This window comes from Heloderma suspectum, chromosome 3 (genome assembly GCF_057233095.1).
Source record: "Heloderma suspectum isolate Gila_16-S chromosome 3, 16-S_ref, whole genome shotgun sequence".
NCBI lineage: Eukaryota > Metazoa > Chordata > Lepidosauria > Squamata > Helodermatidae > Heloderma > Heloderma suspectum.
The window spans coordinates 1993135-2009511 of record NC_139460.1 but is presented as its reverse complement, the minus strand read 5'-3'; the positions used below and the strand labels follow the sequence as shown (position 1 = coordinate 2009511).

Here is a 16377-nt window from a genome sequence, read left to right as displayed (position 1 = left end):
GGGAGACTCAGGGCAGATAAAAGGAAGCACTTGTGCAGACAGGGTAAGTCCTTCTTCAAGTCCTTCTTCTCACAGCCCAGGACAAGTCCTTCTTCTCACAGCGCATAGCCAGCCTGTAGGATCCGCCACCACAAGATGTAGTGATGGCCACCATCCTGGATTCCTTCGAAAGGGGATTGGACGAAGGTCTGAAGGATAAATGCTGGCTACTGGTCCTGATGGCGGTGTGCTGGCTCCGGTTTCAGAGGCAGTAAGCCTATGTGGACCGGTTGCTGGGGAACATGGGCGGGAGGGTGCTCTGGCACTCACGTCCTGCTTGTGGGCTTCCCAGAGGCATCTGGTTGGCCACTGTGGGAACCGAATGCTGGAGCAGAGAGGTTTTCGGTGTGACCCAGCACAGCTCTTCTCATGTGCATATGTTAGGCTTACTTAGCATGAGAACCTCAGAGGAGTCTTATTTTTGAAAAAGACACAATCCATCTGCTGCTTTCTGCTGATCGTACCCGTCCTAAGAAAACACATTCCCTATTTTGGGAAGGCCTTTCCCCCCATTAAGACGCTGGAGGCGGAGCGGGGCTGGATGCTTCGTGTGCGGCTGATTCCCATGCAGGGGTGGCCACGCAGAGCAGAATCTGCAGCTGCGGCGCCACGTCTGTCTTCGCGCCCGTGGAGCCTCTCAGGCGGCTGCATCCAGGAGACGCGTGGAAACGCCTGGGAGGTCTTGCAAGGGGGCATCTGATGTTTGGTTCCTTCTCTGCTATTTCTTCCTCACCTGGGAAGTTTTAAATACTTCATCTTCCTTTTGCCCTTCTTTGGTACCAAGGCGAGCTGGTGGGGGGTTCGAGGTTTTTGGACTGTCACAGCTTCCAGAGGGAGAACCGTGGTAGCCTGTCGCGGCAAAATCAGCAAAGAGTCCCGTGGCACGTTAAGGATGAACAGATTTATTCCGTCAGACGCTTTCGTGGACCGGAGTCCACTTCATCAGACGCACCAGGCACAAACACTTACGCCGTGAGGGATCTATTAGATTTTAAGGTGCCGCAGAACTCCTTGCCATTACTAGCGCTGTTACCGAGGCTGCCTTGGGCCGAATCTCAGGCATACGTACCTAGGAACATGTCTCTTTGAACCCTTCTTGGGGCCTTAGGCTTTTTAGCTGAATTTTATGACGCGGACACGGAACGTTGCACATTCATTTCCTTGTTACCTGCCCCCAGACTATGCAGGGGGTTGCACTATGAATTTATGGTAGCTACGCCGAGAAGGAAAGAAACCCCCTCTTCCCTATATCCCACTCCTTGTGTCTCAGGCTGCTGTGCTCTTCTTCGGGTTAGCGGTTGGATCCATGTGCCCCAGCTGTGGAACCTCCTCCTTCACCTCATGTAGGCCAGGGGTGGGCAGAAGGAGGATCCCCAGGGGTTTTGGACTTCAGCTCCCAGAAGCCCCTGCCAACATGGCCAGCGGCCAAGATACAGTGGCGCCTGAGATCACCCACGGAGGGCCTCTCCTGCCCCTTGAGCGAGGGGCAGCAGCAGCGAGCACGCGCTTTTCGGAAGGGCCATAAGTGAGTGGTGGCGCAGACTTTGCGGGAAGAAGCTTCTTGGATCCCAGCCCAGCTCCCCTTCTTGGGAAGGGCTCCGGCAGCAAGGAGGGGCAGAACCTCGGCCTCAGCGCTGCTGGTGCTGCCCATCAGAGGAGACTGCGCTGGGCTCGATGCACCAGTGGTCGGACCCCGTGCATACGGCAGCTCCCTGTTGTGCTTCAGGGCGGGGCATCCTTCCGTCGGGACTGAGGCCCTGCGGTCGCCACGGGTCTCCCCGTGGCGACCGGTTGGCCCCGAGGGGCTGCGCTCGAATGGCTGCTGTAGAGGCTTCCTTCCCCCGGCTCACTTGAGCGAGCTCCTTGTGCCTCAAGCCAGGGTCGCTCGCTGGAGAACGGTCCCTCTGTGACAAAGGTACGGGGCGGGGCGGGGCGGGGCGGGGCGCTTGCCATTTAAATCCGGGGGTGTTGCAAGCCCAGACTTGGAGCATCTGGAAGGCACTGCGTGTTCCCGAGACCCAGCACCTCTCGCACGGAGGCGAAGCGGGGAAATTGCTCGGAAGATGTGCTATTTCTAGAAGCCTCCCGAGGGCTGCCCCGCTTCCGGCAGAGGCTGAGCACCTGCCGAGCTGGCAGCAGGGCAAGGCTGGGAAAATGGCCTCTCGGGGCGAGCTTGCAGGTTTCTCTTGAAGAGAGGTTTCCTGCAAGCCAGTTCATGGGTCGGCCGAGCTGCCTGCTCCTTCGCACGCCTGTGTGTGCGGTCGCCCAAAGCCCCCCCCCCCCCCCGCAGGCTGTGTCTGGGCGGAGAAAGGGCGAGGGAGGAGAAGCGGCATAAACCTCCCCCCTTGCCCTTTCTGTTTTTTAAAGTTTGGCTAGAAATCTCCTTTAGAATGTGCAGTTCCACGTTTCGAATGCGGGCGTGACCGCCAAGCGCGCCACACGCATGTTGTTTTACATGCTCGTGTGTCATGCGGTGGGCTCGCATTCCTGCAAAGCACTCAGAAGTCACGGTCAGGAAGATGTGGCCGCAGCGTCTGAGTCATCTGCAGGGAGGAGAGCTCGGCTGCGCACGCACCCACTGCCTGTCGCAAACCATGCTGCGCTGGTGTGCTTTGCGCTCAGCAACTTCTGCGGTGGGTTGCGGCCGGCCGTCGTTCCTGTTGCGATGCTCTCCAGAGGGCAGCCACATCAGTCTGCTGCCGCAAAAGCAGCCTTGTGGCACACTGAAGACTAACGCATTTCTTCTGGCCTACGCTTCCGTTTCCTCTGGCCTCGCGGCTTACAGTGCCTCATCCCCCCCCCGCGCGCCAAGCGTGTGTAAAACATATAGATCCGCCAGCTTGAGGCTCTCGCTTCGTGCCGCTGACGGAGTGGGCAGTATCCACAGAAGCTGCTGCCATAAGAAATGTGTCAGGCTTTGAGGGGCCGCAAGGCTCTTCAACGTTTTCATGCCGGCTCATGGTCCCCTGCAGGGTCGTTTTATTTTTCACTCGCATTTTTGATTGTGTCCCACGTTGGGGTTCTGGCTGGATGGCTGAGAGGCAGACTCAGCAAATGAGCCACAGCCCCACATGTCTTCCTCTTTCCTCCCTAGGCCCGCTTGTCAGCGGCCGCCCCATCCCCGCCCCCTGGCTGGGCACACGGCCGCCTGTGCGTCCCGGGGCGCAGGGGACTGGGGCTCTGTCCCGTGGGGTCACAGGGGGGCTCGTGGCTCCCCGTGCCGGCCTACGGAGGCCCACTCGGCTCGGCCGCCCTGAGCGTCTCCTCTCCTTCCCTTGCAGCAGCCCAGGACCTGCGCTCCCGGGGCATCGCGGCCGCCATGGCCTCCGTGAATGGCACTCTCGGCGGGCCCCCCTCGTTCACCCTGGCCGGCCTGCCTGGCCTGGAAGCGGCTCACTTCTGGCTGGCCCTCCCGCTGTGCGCCATGTACCTCGTGGCCATGGTGGGCAATTGCACCATTGTGCTGGTTGTTAGGGCCGAGCCAGCCCTCCACACGCCCATGTACATCCTCCTCTGCATGCTGGCGGCTGTGGACCTGGCGATCGCCACCTGCACCATGCCCAGGATGCTGGGCCTGCTTTGGCTGGGTGCCAGAGAGATCGGCTCCAGGGCCTGCCTGGCCCAGATGTTCTTCATCCACGCCCTGTCAGGCGTCGAGTCCACCATCCTCCTGGCCATGGCCGTGGACCGGTATGTGGCCATATGCCGGCCCCTGCAGCACTCCGCCCTCCTCACCCCCGCGGCGGCAGCCAAGGTGGGCGTGGTGGCGGTGGCGCGGGGGGCCGCCTTCTTCCTCCCGCTGCCCTTGCTCGTCCACCGCCTGCCCTTCTGCGGCTCCGCCCTCCTCACGCACTCCTACTGCCTCCACCAAGACGTGATGCACCACGTCTGTGGCAACAGAACACCCAACGTCGTGTACGGGCTGGCGGCCATCCTGCTGGTGATGGGCCTGGACTCCCTGCTCATCTTCGTGTCCTACCTGATGATCCTCAAGAGCGTCCTGCAGCTGCGGTCAAGGGAGGAGCGCCTCAGGGCCTCTGGGACTTGCGTGGCCCACGTGTGCGTGGTCCTGGCCTTCTACGTGCCCCTGATTGGGCTCTCTGTGGTGCACAGGTTTGGGAGGGGCCTGCCTCAGCTGGTCCAAGTCACCATGAGCAATGTCTACCTCCTGGTGCCCCCCGTGCTCAACCCCATCGTCTATGGGGCTAGGACGAAAGAAATACGGAGGAGAGCGTTAAAGAGCATAAGGATTGGGCGGCATGGGGACCCTCGCTGAGCCCGCTTTTTCCTTTAAAGGTTACCTAGAGCTATTCCGCTCGCACCAGATCTGGGCAGATGTGCGCAGCCAACCTTTCAAGGCCTGTTGGACGCATGAGATTCAGTGCAGCTCTCCACCAAGCATCTGCCTCTGCCAGCCCCGCTGTCAGTAGCCAAGAAGCCTCCTTGGCTGCTCTTAGCAGTTGCCGGTGTCCTGGTTCCTGGTGGCCATGTCTCTTGTTGCCACCCTGGACATGGGGACTGACGCTCACCAGAGGCTGCACTTGGGCCCCGGCCCCTCTGCTCCGCCATCTTGCCCTGATGCTGACATTCCAGCACCCATGCCCGGCTCTCTGCCCGCTATTTCCTCTCCTATGGACCCTAAGACCCCTTCTGGGATGCCGGAATGGCCCCGGAGGGGGATCTTCAGGGGGCCCATTGGGTCTTTTCCGTCTTAGGCCTGTGCCTGTAAAATCGGTTTCTTAGTGGCCCACCCCACACAGTTCTTGTGAGGATGAGGATGATCAAGAGAAGGGTTGTAAAGCTCTCTGTGCCCGATAAATGCTTTGGAAATCATTACGCACAATAGCAGATCTGTCTGTCTCTCCGGAGTTCACCCTCTCTTGCCTTTCCTTGTTCGACAGAGCTGAGGGTGGCTAGAAAGTCTGCTAGTCTGAACTCCTGCTCCTGGCGGGGCGGGCAGAGGGTGGTTCTCCCGCTGGGTGCCGGAAAGGGGCCCTTGGGAGAAAGCCAAGGGCCTTGCTCTTCTTTTCTGAAACACCCTTTTCTCATACTGCATTTTAGTCTGTAACTAAACACTTCTGGTACTTTTAACAGAATAAACAGATGTGTGGAAATGATTTGTTGTCTTGCTTGCGCCTGCCTTTCTGGAACGTTGTCATGCTGTGTGAATAAAGTCCCTTGCCGTTTACGTCTGTCCATGCTGCCTGCCTTTCAGGAGGGAGAGGGAGAGAGCTGTCGCCTCCAAGCATGTCAGGCGTCAGTACTCCGTTAAGGTTGCCCACTCTCTTTTTCTGACTGGCTCCTCGTCTGGGACAACATGGCCCTCTCTGTGCTGGGAAAAGCTGGACCTATTGAACTTGGTTTGTGCAGATGGGTGAGAATTTCAGTGCAGTTCACTTTTTAATAAGAATTTACCGAAATGCACAACGTTCTTCTATTTGAGAGAGGAAGAAAGAACTTGAGCTTTTAAAAATTCTAATCTGGAAGAAAGCAAAACTGGCAGATTGACCCCCCCCCCCCCCGGCATTAAAAAATGAAAACACAGAGGGAAGAATTATGGAACTCCGTGTCATGGGTAGCTGGAACACCAGTCTAAACAAGCGCATGCTCAAAAACGAACGTGACATGAGGCATTGCTGCCTGCTGCTACTGCTCTCTTCCTCCCCCCCCCCCCCGCAGAGGGGCTGGTCGTGGGTGCGCCTGTGTTGCTGGCCAAGGTGCCACGGGAGCGAAGGAGCCAGGATTCCTAGCTAGCCGCAGAGGGGGAACTGAATGTGAGGCAGAGTAAGACACTGGCTGGCCCGCTGGAGTAGTAATAATAAAAAATCCCGATCATCCACGGGATGACACATTCGTCAGGACTGAGCAAAGACTTACAAAATCGTCCGCAAGCTTCGTAGGACTCTTCTTAAGGTTCGATGTTAAACAAAAAGAGGCAGGACAGGGTAGAAAAGCCATGGTATAATTTCAGAACTGTAAAACATGTAGAATCAAAACAGATTTTTTCTTTCCTGGCTCACGGGGCTGCATGCATGGGATGGAATTGTGGCACGCATGTGGGAGGGGGCCTGTGTTACAAGTGCATACTGCCCCCCCCAAAAAAATGATGCTTGGGTCCGACCGTACAGACCAGAGGGCAGGGTGGAGACAGGATGCACCCCCATAGATAAGGTCCCAAAGGGACGAGAAAGAACCGCCTGTTGCCACTCTTTGGGACGGTATGCCCAGGATCGGCTTTCCACGTGCCTGGCCCAGGTAGGAATGGCTTTTCCACAGGGTTCAACGTCTGAAGCTGTCTGAGGCCCAGTCAGGCCACTGGTGCTGCCCACACTGCCTGGCAGCGGCTCTCCAGGGACAGAGCGAGAGAGATCTCACATCTAGCTTGGAAACAGGCTCATTCCCCCACTTTCAAGCCTCGGGCACAGTTGGCTGCACAGCAAACCACCGTTTCTTTTGTGGCATCAGTGGCAGGGGTGTGAGCCACAGGGGGTCCGGGGGGTGGAAAGTGGCCCCCAGACCCCTCGAAGTCGCCCACCCCGGCTTTATAGGGTCCTTTGGAGGAGACAGGTGTGGAGCATTATGTTGTGCTATTTGTAATGGCAGAATTGCCGCAGATATTAGACGGCACGCAGTCAAGCACACAGGCAAAACCAGTGTCACATGCTGACATTTTAAAATACTAAGGACAACATCAATCTTCTCCCCAGAACCCTCTTAGTAAGCCAGCAAGTCCAAACCGAAAATGCGGGCATTCAGCTCTTTCCTTGGGTACGCACTCCCAACTCTTGCTCCAGGCGCCCAGGGGGGGACGAGGGGTGCCAGGGAATCCCCTGTTATGTCCCATCACAGAGCAGAGATAGCAAGAGGTCCCCCCCCCGGGGAGCGGCGCGCTGAGTGCCTGCAGGAGCCCCCGAAAGCACCGGCCAAGCAGTCTGCACGCATCCTTGCTTCTTGTTCCCCGGAAAGGAGCAACGCCGCTTGCGGGAGTCTTCTGACTTGTATATTTGTCCACAGTCAGTACAAATGTCACAGTGCCCCTGACAGAAGTCAGATTGCCAGCGTGAGGTCGCGGGGTGACTCATACCCCGCATTTCGAGCTCTTAAAGCACATCGCTTGTTTTTAAAGAATGCGCTTCTTGCTGTCCCCGAACATCCAGGCCACGCTCTGCTACCTGCCCTGTCCAGCTTCTGATACATCCCATGCACGGAAACATCCCACATCCTTTTCTGGAAGGGATGCCGGAGAAATGACAGGAAGCAATGAGTCTGCAGCTTTATGTTCCCTTGCACTTTTAAGAGCTGATGGGATGTATTGGTAGTTCCAAAAGCGTTGTGCTTTCCGTCAGCTGATCATAAAATGAGAGGGAAAGGACTTCATCGGAGTTCCTAAGCTTGACTGAACGTGTCAGATGAGCACGTTTAGCTCCGGGAGATATTATTGGCCATGGAAATCCACTCACAGCCACCACCCTTCAAAAAAGAAAGGCCAAGGACCACACTGCACGCTCCCCTCCAGGGTCTTCTTCAGCGATTCTGCTGCCGGATGATACAGACTTTGGCGCTGCGAAAGAGCTGCGCTGGAAACACAGGGCGCACCCTTCGTCCGACCGGTCCGCGCCGTCTGAGGGCTCCTCCGGCGTCGTGCTCCGGAGAGGTTGTCGTGACGGCCGGTTTCGGGAGGCCTGCAGTGGCGCTGCGCGGCACCTGCACATCCGCCTGCCCGTCCAGGCCCCGGTCGAAGGCTGCGGCAGGCGCTGGAGGGGGGCTGCCGAGGGGCCCCTCTTCCCGCGGCTGTGGCTGCGCCCCGCCGCAGAATGCCCTCCCCAGAGCGCCTGCCCGGCTGGCGCCAGCCCTTTCGGTGCCGTGAGGCCACTCATTCCCGCCGGGCTTGCCAGGGGCTCTTTTCTTTCTGCTGCGTCGCATTGCTCTTCTCTTGCTATTTTTGTTACTGTTCTGTCGATGTTTGTTATGTCAGGCTCGTTTTGTTCTAGGCTTCTCTCGGAGTTGCCTAGAAAGCCTTCCGCTCCGGGGGTGGAGCCTCTTTCAGCCCAGCTCCGTTTCAGAGCAGCTCCTGGGGGCCACATTCCCGTGGTGGGCGGGGCCAAGGCAAAAGGGGCGGGGCAAGGCAAAGCGGGCATGGTCGAAATACCCAAACCACCAGCATCTATTTGCTTAAAGCTCTTACTGTCGGTACCGAAGCCTCAGGAGGGCGCCTCGGGCGGGGGCACCTCAACCTTTGAGGAAGGGGGGAAATGCCACAAAAGCCAGGAGATCTCCCAAGGTGGCAGGGGAACGGGGTGGGCCCTACGGAGAAGCCTGGGGCGCTGGATCCGGCCCGCAGAGTGGCGGGATTTGGCCCCCAGGCATGGAGTTCCGCACCCCTGTTTGGGCTGAACAGTGGCCTCATTCTTTTTCAGGGATAAATGCGTGCCCCAGGAAGAAGAGAGGTGCCTGGGCCGCACACTCACATTCGTAAGAACCCCAGGAAAGGGAGGGTGGAGCGAAGAGGTCAAGGAGGGAGATCCGTGCCAGAGCAGAGAGGCGAATGTGCACAGAAGGCACCGTTTTGAATCCAGCTGGGGCCGCGAACAGCTTCTTCGCCCGGATGTTCCTGGCTTGTGGCAGCAGGCAGAGCACGGTGTTTGCTGAGTCTGTGCTTGTTGTTTTATGAATGTTCCCTGTTTGATTACTGAATCCGTTTTTTAATTGTAATGAATTTTGTGGTTGTCATCCTTCTTGAGGAGTCAGAAGAGTGAAGCAGTCGCTCCACTCATTCGCAGCAGCCCATGTTTCCCATTCATAAAATCAGCCCCTCTTCCTCAGACATAATCGCCCCAAAGCGTCGAGATTGTCTCGCCTGAGGGAAACGGCGGGGGGTGGGGGAGGGATCAATGGCCATAACCTCTGCAGTGTTCTTCCTAATTTTCGGGCTGGGAAGGAGGAAGCCGCCATCGCCACTTCCTCTCACGGGAGGGCGGCAAGCCGGTGCTAGGCCCATCCCTCCGCTGCAAGCGAGTGAGAGACTGAGGAGTGGGGTTGTGGGGTCGGGGAGCGCATTTTCGAGGAGTCAGAACAGCAAAGTAGCCACTCCACTCATTCACGGTCTGCAGCCCATGTTCCCATTCATCAAGCCACAGTTGCGCATTTTCGTGGAGTCAGAACAGCAAAGTGGCGGGGCTTAATTCAGCGCTTCCTGTGAACTTCCCTGAGCAGAGGAGTGTGGACAGGGGTGGGGAACAAGCCTCTCTCATTCGCTGAGCAGCACCTATGGGGCTGATGACGTTCAGTTCTACTCCACCCACCCAACCCAGAAGTATGGGAGTTTCATGGAAACAGAATGAGAAGTGCTTTCATGTGACCCACGAAAGACGGGTTTTTAGGTACTGCATACTCCGCTTTTCTTGCTTCCGGTGCTTGGGACAGACCCAAGCAATTTCATGAAAATCTGGATTTAACCAGAAAGTGCTCCTCTTTCCATTTCCATGTGGACTCCCCCTTGTCCATAAATGATCTGGAATTAGGAATGAGCAGTGAGGTGGCCATATTTGCTGATGACACCACATTATTTAGAGAAGTCGGATTGAAAAGCGATTGCAAAGAGCTCCAAAGGGATCTCTCCAAACTGGGAGAATGGGCATCGAAATGGGAAATGTAGTTTAGTGTAAGCAAGTCTGAAATGATGCACATTGGGGCAAACTTTCCTAGGGGTGTACGAAACCCTGCTTACCTGGCTCCACTGGGTTCCGCAGGTGGGGGGAGGCGATCCGTTCCTCCCCCTGGAATCCTCGACGGGCGGGGGAGGCGATCCGTTCCTCTCCCCTGGAATCCTGCCTGGCTGGCTCCGCTCTGGGGCAAGGCTGCGGAGCCACCGGCTGGGCCAACCTGCAGCGGGGCCTCCAGCCGCTGCCAGGCTGCTGCGGCAGCAAATGGCATCCTGCATAGGGGATGCCATTTGCGTCCCTACACAAGCCCGTGATAGGCTATGTAAATATTTACATAGCCTATCACGGCTAAAGTGGGATCACAAATGGCATAGGGGATGCCATTTGCGTCCCTGCTTTAGCTGTGATAGGCTACGTAAATATATATGTAGCCTATCACGGGCTGGCGTAAGGACGCAAATGGCAGCCGCTACGATTGGTGCCATTTGCGGCTGCAGCAGCCTGGCAGCGGTGGCTGCTGCCGCCGGAGCCAGAGCCGCAGCCAGGTAGGCTCCGTTTCCTGGACTTTTCGTGGGGTGGTGGGGCAGGGGGCTCCGTTCCACCACGGATTCTGGGGGGCTGAATTCACTGGAATTTGGCCCCCCGGGATCCATGGCGGAATTCTCTAACATCCCTGTACATTCCCAGCTTCATGTATATGCTGATGGGCTCTTAGCTAGCAGTGACTGACCATGAAAAAATCTTGGGGAGGTGGTGGACAGCTCGATGAAAATGGCAGCCCAGTGTGCAGCTCCTGTGAAAAAGGCAGATTCCATGTTAGGAATCATGAGGAAAGGAATTGAAAATATAGCTGCCAATATCATAATGGCCTTACGCAAACCTATGGTGTGATCATGCTTCGAATAAGGATGGGCGAAAGTCCCTTACCTGGTCCCGCAGCTGTTTTTTGGGGGGGGAGGCGCTCCATTTCTCCCCCTGAAATTCTTGGCGGGTGGGGAGGTGCCCCGCCCCTCCCCGCCGAAATTCTGGCCAGGGGAGAGTGCCCTGTCTCCCCGGCCGCGAAAGAAAAAAGTAAAGTGTGAAAAAAACCAAAAACGTGATAGGCTACGTAAAGATTTACGTAGCCTATCACGGCTGACTTTGGGAAAAAAAAAAGCGTGTACGCAAATGTACGCTAGTGTACGCTATTTGTGTATGCTATTTGCGTTGCCGTTATTTTCGCCGTAGTCTATGTAAATCTTTACGTAGACTACCCGTGCCCAAATAAGGAACGCAAATGGCGGCGCCCATGGGCGTCGCCATTTGCGTACATGCTTTTTTTTTTTTCAAAGTCAGCCGTGATGGACTATGTAAAGATTTACATAGCCTATCACGGCTGACTTTGAAAATCTAGCCGTGATAGGCTACGTAAATCTTTACGTAGCCTATCACTTTTTTTGTTTTTTACACTTTACTGGGAAATGGCGGCAGCGGCACCCGGTCGAAAGGCCGGCCGCCGCCGCCACCACAACACCGCCGAACCGCCGCCGGGACCCGCTGCCGCAAGGGACATTTGCGCGCGGTAAGTCCCATCCTGGGGGGGGGTGTTGGAGAATTTCCCCACCAATTTCGGGGGGCTGAATGCGTTGGCATTTGGCCTCCCGGAAATTCGTGGAGGAATTCTCCAACATCCCTAGCTTCGAATACTATGTGCAGTTCTGGTCACTGCACCTGAAAAAGGGTATTGTAAATCTGGAGAACATGAGCTTGGGACATGACAGAGGTGTACACCATTATGCATGGTGTAGAGAAAGCTGATGGGGGAAGTTTTTCTCCCTCTATCATAATACTAGAAGCCAATAGGGTCATACCGCGAAGCTGAGTGATGGGAGATTCAGGACAGATAAAAGGAGGTACTTAGAATTCCACCACGGATTTCAGTGAGGCTGAATGCATTGGCATTCAGCCCCCCGAGACCCGTGGCAGAACGGCCTCCCACCCCCCGCCACCCTGCGGAATCCCTCCCGGGACGAAGCTTACCTGGAGGGGATATTCCGCCGGCAGCGGCTCCGGCAGCAGCTCTGGCAGCGGTGGCGGCAGCTGGTCTCTCGGCTTGCTGCAGCGGCTGCAAATGGTGGCCACCGTAGCGGCCGCCATTTGCATCCTGCCAGGCTGCCATGATAGGCTACATAAGTATTTACATAGCCTATCATGGCAAAGGGCAGGGGCACAAACGGTGGCTGCTACGCCGTTTGCGCCGCTGCTCTTTCCGTGATAGGCTACGTAAATATTTACGTAGCTTATCATGGTAAAGGCAGCCACGCAAATGATGGCCACCACGGTAAAGACAGCCATGCAAATGGCGGCCATTTGCGGCCGCAGCAGCCGGCCATGGCTGGAACTCTGGCTGCCGACGGCCCTGGCCGGCGGCTCTGTGGAGCCGCTGTGGAGCAGAGCTGGCCAGGGAGGATTCCGGGGGAGGGACAGAGCACCTCCCCCCACCGTGAATCAAAGCTGCGAAAAGGTAAGTGACCTTTTGTTTTCGTACATCCCTAGTAGTGATAGCTACCGCCAGCCATGCGTGTGAAGCAACCACCCATACGTACGATAATTATTATGAAGGAGCACCTCAGGATCACTCCGCATGCATGGCTGCCTTTCAGAAGCTCTTCCGGTGGAATAGGTGGAGGGCTCTTTCTCGAATCTGCTTTGTTTTCACCCCATAGATGATAGGGTTCATCATGGGAGGAAAGAGGAGGTAGAAGTTGGCCAACAGGATGTGTATGCAGGGAACAACATGGTGACCAAATCTATGCATTATTGATGAGAGAACTACAGGAGTGTAGAGAACTAATATGGCGCATAAGTGAGAGATGCACGTGCCAAAGGCTTTGAGCTGCTCCTCTTTGGAAGCCAAACTGAGGACAGTTCCTACAATCTTGGCGTAGGACAAGCCAATTAAGCTCAAGTCAAGCACCACAACAAGGAAAGCAACAATTATCCCATAGATACTATTGAATTGTGTGTTAGCGCAGGCCAGTCTCACCACGGCCATGTGCTCACAGTAGCAGTGGGCGATGACGTGGGAGCGGCAGTAGGGCAGCCTCCTAAGCAGGAAGGGCAGTGGGAGCATCAGGACAGCAGCCCGCATGAAGGCAACCAGCCCAATCTTGACTATCAGTGAACTGGTCAGGATGGTGGTGTACCTCAGAGGGTGACAGATGGCCACATAGCGGTCAAAGGCCATGGCCAAGAGCACAGCAGACTCCATGATGGAGAAGGAGTGGAGGAAAAACATCTGGATGAGGCAGGCGGTCAAGCTGATCTCCCTGGCCCTGAACCAGAAGATGCTCAGTGTTTTGGGCATGGTGGTGAGAGATAAGACCAGATCAATGGAGGCCAGCATGGAGAGGAAGAAGAACATGGGTTTGTGGAGGCTCACGTCTGTCTTGATCACGTAGAGCAGGGTGCCATTGCCCAGAAGGGAGATGGTGAACACGGAGCAGAAAGGGATGGAGATCCAGATGTGGACGTGTTCCAGTCCAGGGATACCAGCGAGGAAGAAGGCTGAGGGGCCAGCGAGGGTGTGATTGGGAGCAGAGGCATTATCTCCACGGAGAGCTTTCATTTCGAGGTCTACATCAAATGGTCTTTCCTTCCACAGTCAACATACACTGGGTGGGACCATGAGCTGTTGCTGGGCGATAATGCCTGGTAATTAGCTGCGGGCGAGTCCCACTTGTCCTTGTGGCATCAAAGGCATAAATTCTGTGAGCAAGAAGTGTGGGGAGAACATTTAGAATTGCACTCTGCCTCGACCCCATATCGCTTTCCCCTTGCACCCGATATCCAGGGGCATGCTGTAAACCCACCCCGTTCGGCCCACATGGCTGACAGACCTGTCCTTCCTACATTTATCTGTACAGCTGTTTCTGGCTGGGTCCAGGGACAGGCTCCCTCTCCCCCCTGGTTCGGCGGCTTCCCTGCAATCTGCTTCCCCGCTGCGCTCACCAGCTTTCCCCTCACTGTGCTGGTGCCCCCTTCAGGCCGTGGGTCGTCCCGACACCTCCCAGCAGGTGCGGAAGCGCCGGAGCAGGTCGTGGCCGAGCTGCCACACTTTCCCCTTGGGCTGGGATATGTGGCCGGGCCGCCACAGCGGGGAGCTGCTACACATGTGACCCATTCTGGCCAACTGCTGTTGGTGCAGGAGTTTTCTTTAGCAGGCTTTCTGATACCTCTCCCCTCGGGCCAATTCATGCCTGATGTATTCAGGTCCAGGAGGACTCCCCATGGGTTCAAGCCCTGGCAGTAAGCACTGCCCATTAAGTGGCTGTATGGGAGCGTACATTTTACATGGCCTGGGCTTCATATAATATAGGGATTATATGAAAGTGACTTACCTGTTCGCGGATTGTGTTGATGGTGGGGGGGAGGCATTCCGTCTCTCCCCCCGGAATCCTGGCTGGCGGGGAGGCGTTCCATTCCTCCCCCCGGAATCCTCGAACGGCCAGCTGTGCTCCGCAGCAGCTCCGTGGAGCAGCCGGCCAGGCCCGGCCTGGCCAGGCCAGAGCCGTCCGCAGCCGGATTTCCAGCCATGGAGGTCTCTCGGTAAAAAAAACAAAACAAAACAACCGCGTACGCAAATGACGGCGGCTAGGCCGCCGCCATTTGCGTTCCTTCTTTTTACCGTCTTAATCTACGTAAATATTTACGTAGACTATGACGGAGAAAATCAAGGGGAACGCAAATAGTGTAGCGAGCGCTATTTGCATCCCTTTTTGATTCCCCGTTTTAGCCTACGTAATCTTTACGTAGGCTAAAACGGTGAATCAGAAGAGGACGCAAATAGCACTCGCTACGCTATTTGCATTCCCCTTGATTTTCGCCGTCATAGTCTACGTAAATATTTACGTAGATTAAGACGGTAAAAAGAAGGAACGCAAATGGCGGCGGCCTAGCCGCCGCCATTTGCGTACGCATTGGTTGTTGCTGTTTTTACCCACCCAGCCGTGATAGGCTACGTAAAGATTTACGTAACCTATCACGTCTTTTTTTTTTTACACAAGGCAAGCCTGGAAATGGAGGTGGCGACAACCGGTCGGAAGACCGGCCGCCGCCACCGCTACCGCCGCTGGAGCTGCTGCCAGAGCCACCACCACCCGGAAGGTCTGCCCCAGGTGAGTCTTGTCCCGGGGGGGATCCACGGAGGGGTTGGGGGGGCAGACCATTCCACCACGGAGTTCGGGGGGCCGAATGCACTGGCATTCGGCCTCACCAAGATCCGTGGCGGAATTCTCTGACATCCCTAATATAATATCAACGGCACTGACAGAAATGAATAACATACTACAGCCTCATGTGGCGCAGAGTGGTAGGCGGCAGTATTGCAACCGAAACTCTCCCCACGACCTGACTCGATCCCAGCGGAAGCTGGGTCTCGGGTAGCCGGCTCAGGTCAACTCAGCCCTCCATCCTTCCAAGGTCGGTAAAATAAGTACCCAGCTTGCTGGGGGAAAGGTGGTCACGACTGGGAAAGGCAATGGCCAACCACCCCGCTATATTCTGCCAGGAAAACGGCAGCATAAGCAGCGTCCCTCTAGGGGTCATTAATGACCCGGTGCTTGCACAGGAGGAACCTTTCCTTTATAGGGGCTGTGGTGGCTTAGTGGTTGAGACACTGAACTGCAGACCGCAAGGTCAGCAGGACAGCAGTTCAAGACCCGAGTGCTGCGTGATGGAGTGAGCTCCCGTCTTCAGTCCCAGCTCCTGCCAACCTAGCAGTTCGAAAGCAAGAAATTGCAAGTAGATAAATAGGTACCGCCTCAGCGGGAAAGGTAACAGCGTTCCGTGCACCTTGGTGTTCAGTCATGCTGGCCACATGGCCACAGAAGCGTCTTCGGACAGCGCTGGCTCTTCGGCTTAGAAACGGAGATGAGCACCAGCCCGTAGAGTTGGACATGACTGGCAGGGACACCTTTACCTTTTACCTTTTACCTTACTATTCGACCTCCCAAAATCTCAGTTACTTCGATGTATAAGCCACCAGAAGCTACCTTTGTTTTTAATGAACCTGATAATTTTATGTATGATCAGATACATTTTATTATGGGTGATTTCAGTTGTCATAGTGAAGCATTGGGGATATACCCAGACTAATGAAGACGGGGCACAACTTGAAGCATGGCAGATGCCAATGATTTCCAACTTATACATGACCTGAAGCTGCCCACATCCTTCAACAGCGGCAGATGGAAGAGGGGATATATCCCAGATAACATCTTTGTGAGCAGGAAAATGGCAGCACAATGTATGAAATTTGTTGACGTCCCGATCCCTCGTACTCAACATAGATCTATTGGGTGTGTGGTTAACACCGTAGTGAGACCACAAGAGGTCCCTTTTGTAGACGATTCAATTTTAAGAAAGCTAACTGGATAAACTTCCGAGAATAACTGGACAAAGATGTAGGGAGAATTCCCCCGCGTCCAGAGAAATACGATCAATTCATTGACCTTGTGAAACAAATCACAAGGGGATCCAACCAAACCTCCACAAAACAAAACCAATGCAAAAGCAGACCAAATACCTAGTCAACTCCTGAAAAATGGGAAAATTCAAGGGAAAAAAGAACGAGAACCGGCTATCAGAGTGGAAGAGCAAAAGGATGGATTCCTCAGTGTCCCTTTTACAATACTTG

The 16377-nt window shown here is 55.7% G+C and overlaps 2 protein-coding genes and 1 long non-coding RNA gene across 4 annotated transcripts in view; 2 read left to right on the top strand and 1 right to left on the bottom strand.

Moving 5' to 3' along the window:
• The window catches only part of LOC146349206 (uncharacterized), a 178027-nt gene that overhangs the window by 38437 nt on the left and 123213 nt on the right, over positions 1-16377 (top strand). The gene's annotated exons all lie outside the window — the stretch shown is intronic.
• Positions 1342-5209, top strand: LOC146349214 (olfactory receptor 51E2-like). Of its 2 annotated transcripts, XM_084841568.1 has the most exons (2): positions 1342-1954; positions 3321-5209. In XM_084841568.1, the coding sequence occupies exon 2, from the start codon at positions 3359-3361 to the stop codon at positions 4313-4315; it is 957 nt and encodes a 318-aa protein (XP_084697694.1). In that variant the 5' UTR covers positions 1342-1954; positions 3321-3358; the 3' UTR covers positions 4316-5209. The 2 variants fall into 2 exon arrangements, with proteins under 2 accessions (XP_084697694.1, XP_084697695.1); XM_084841569.1 differs by lacking the exon at positions 1342-1954 and having other exon boundaries at positions 3189-5209.
• On the bottom strand, positions 12340-13308 carry LOC146349213 (olfactory receptor 52K1-like). Its single transcript, XM_084841896.1, has one exon. The coding sequence runs from the start codon at positions 13306-13308 to the stop codon at positions 12340-12342; it is 969 nt and encodes a 322-aa protein (XP_084698022.1).

Coding starts and splice junctions, on each gene's coding strand:
- LOC146349214 (XM_084841568.1), top strand. CDS start 3,359: ATGGCCTCCGTGAATGGCACTCTCGGCGGGCCCCCCTCGTTCACCCTG.
- LOC146349213 (XM_084841896.1), bottom strand. CDS start 13,308: ATGAAAGCTCTCCGTGGAGATAATGCCTCTGCTCCCAATCACACCCTC.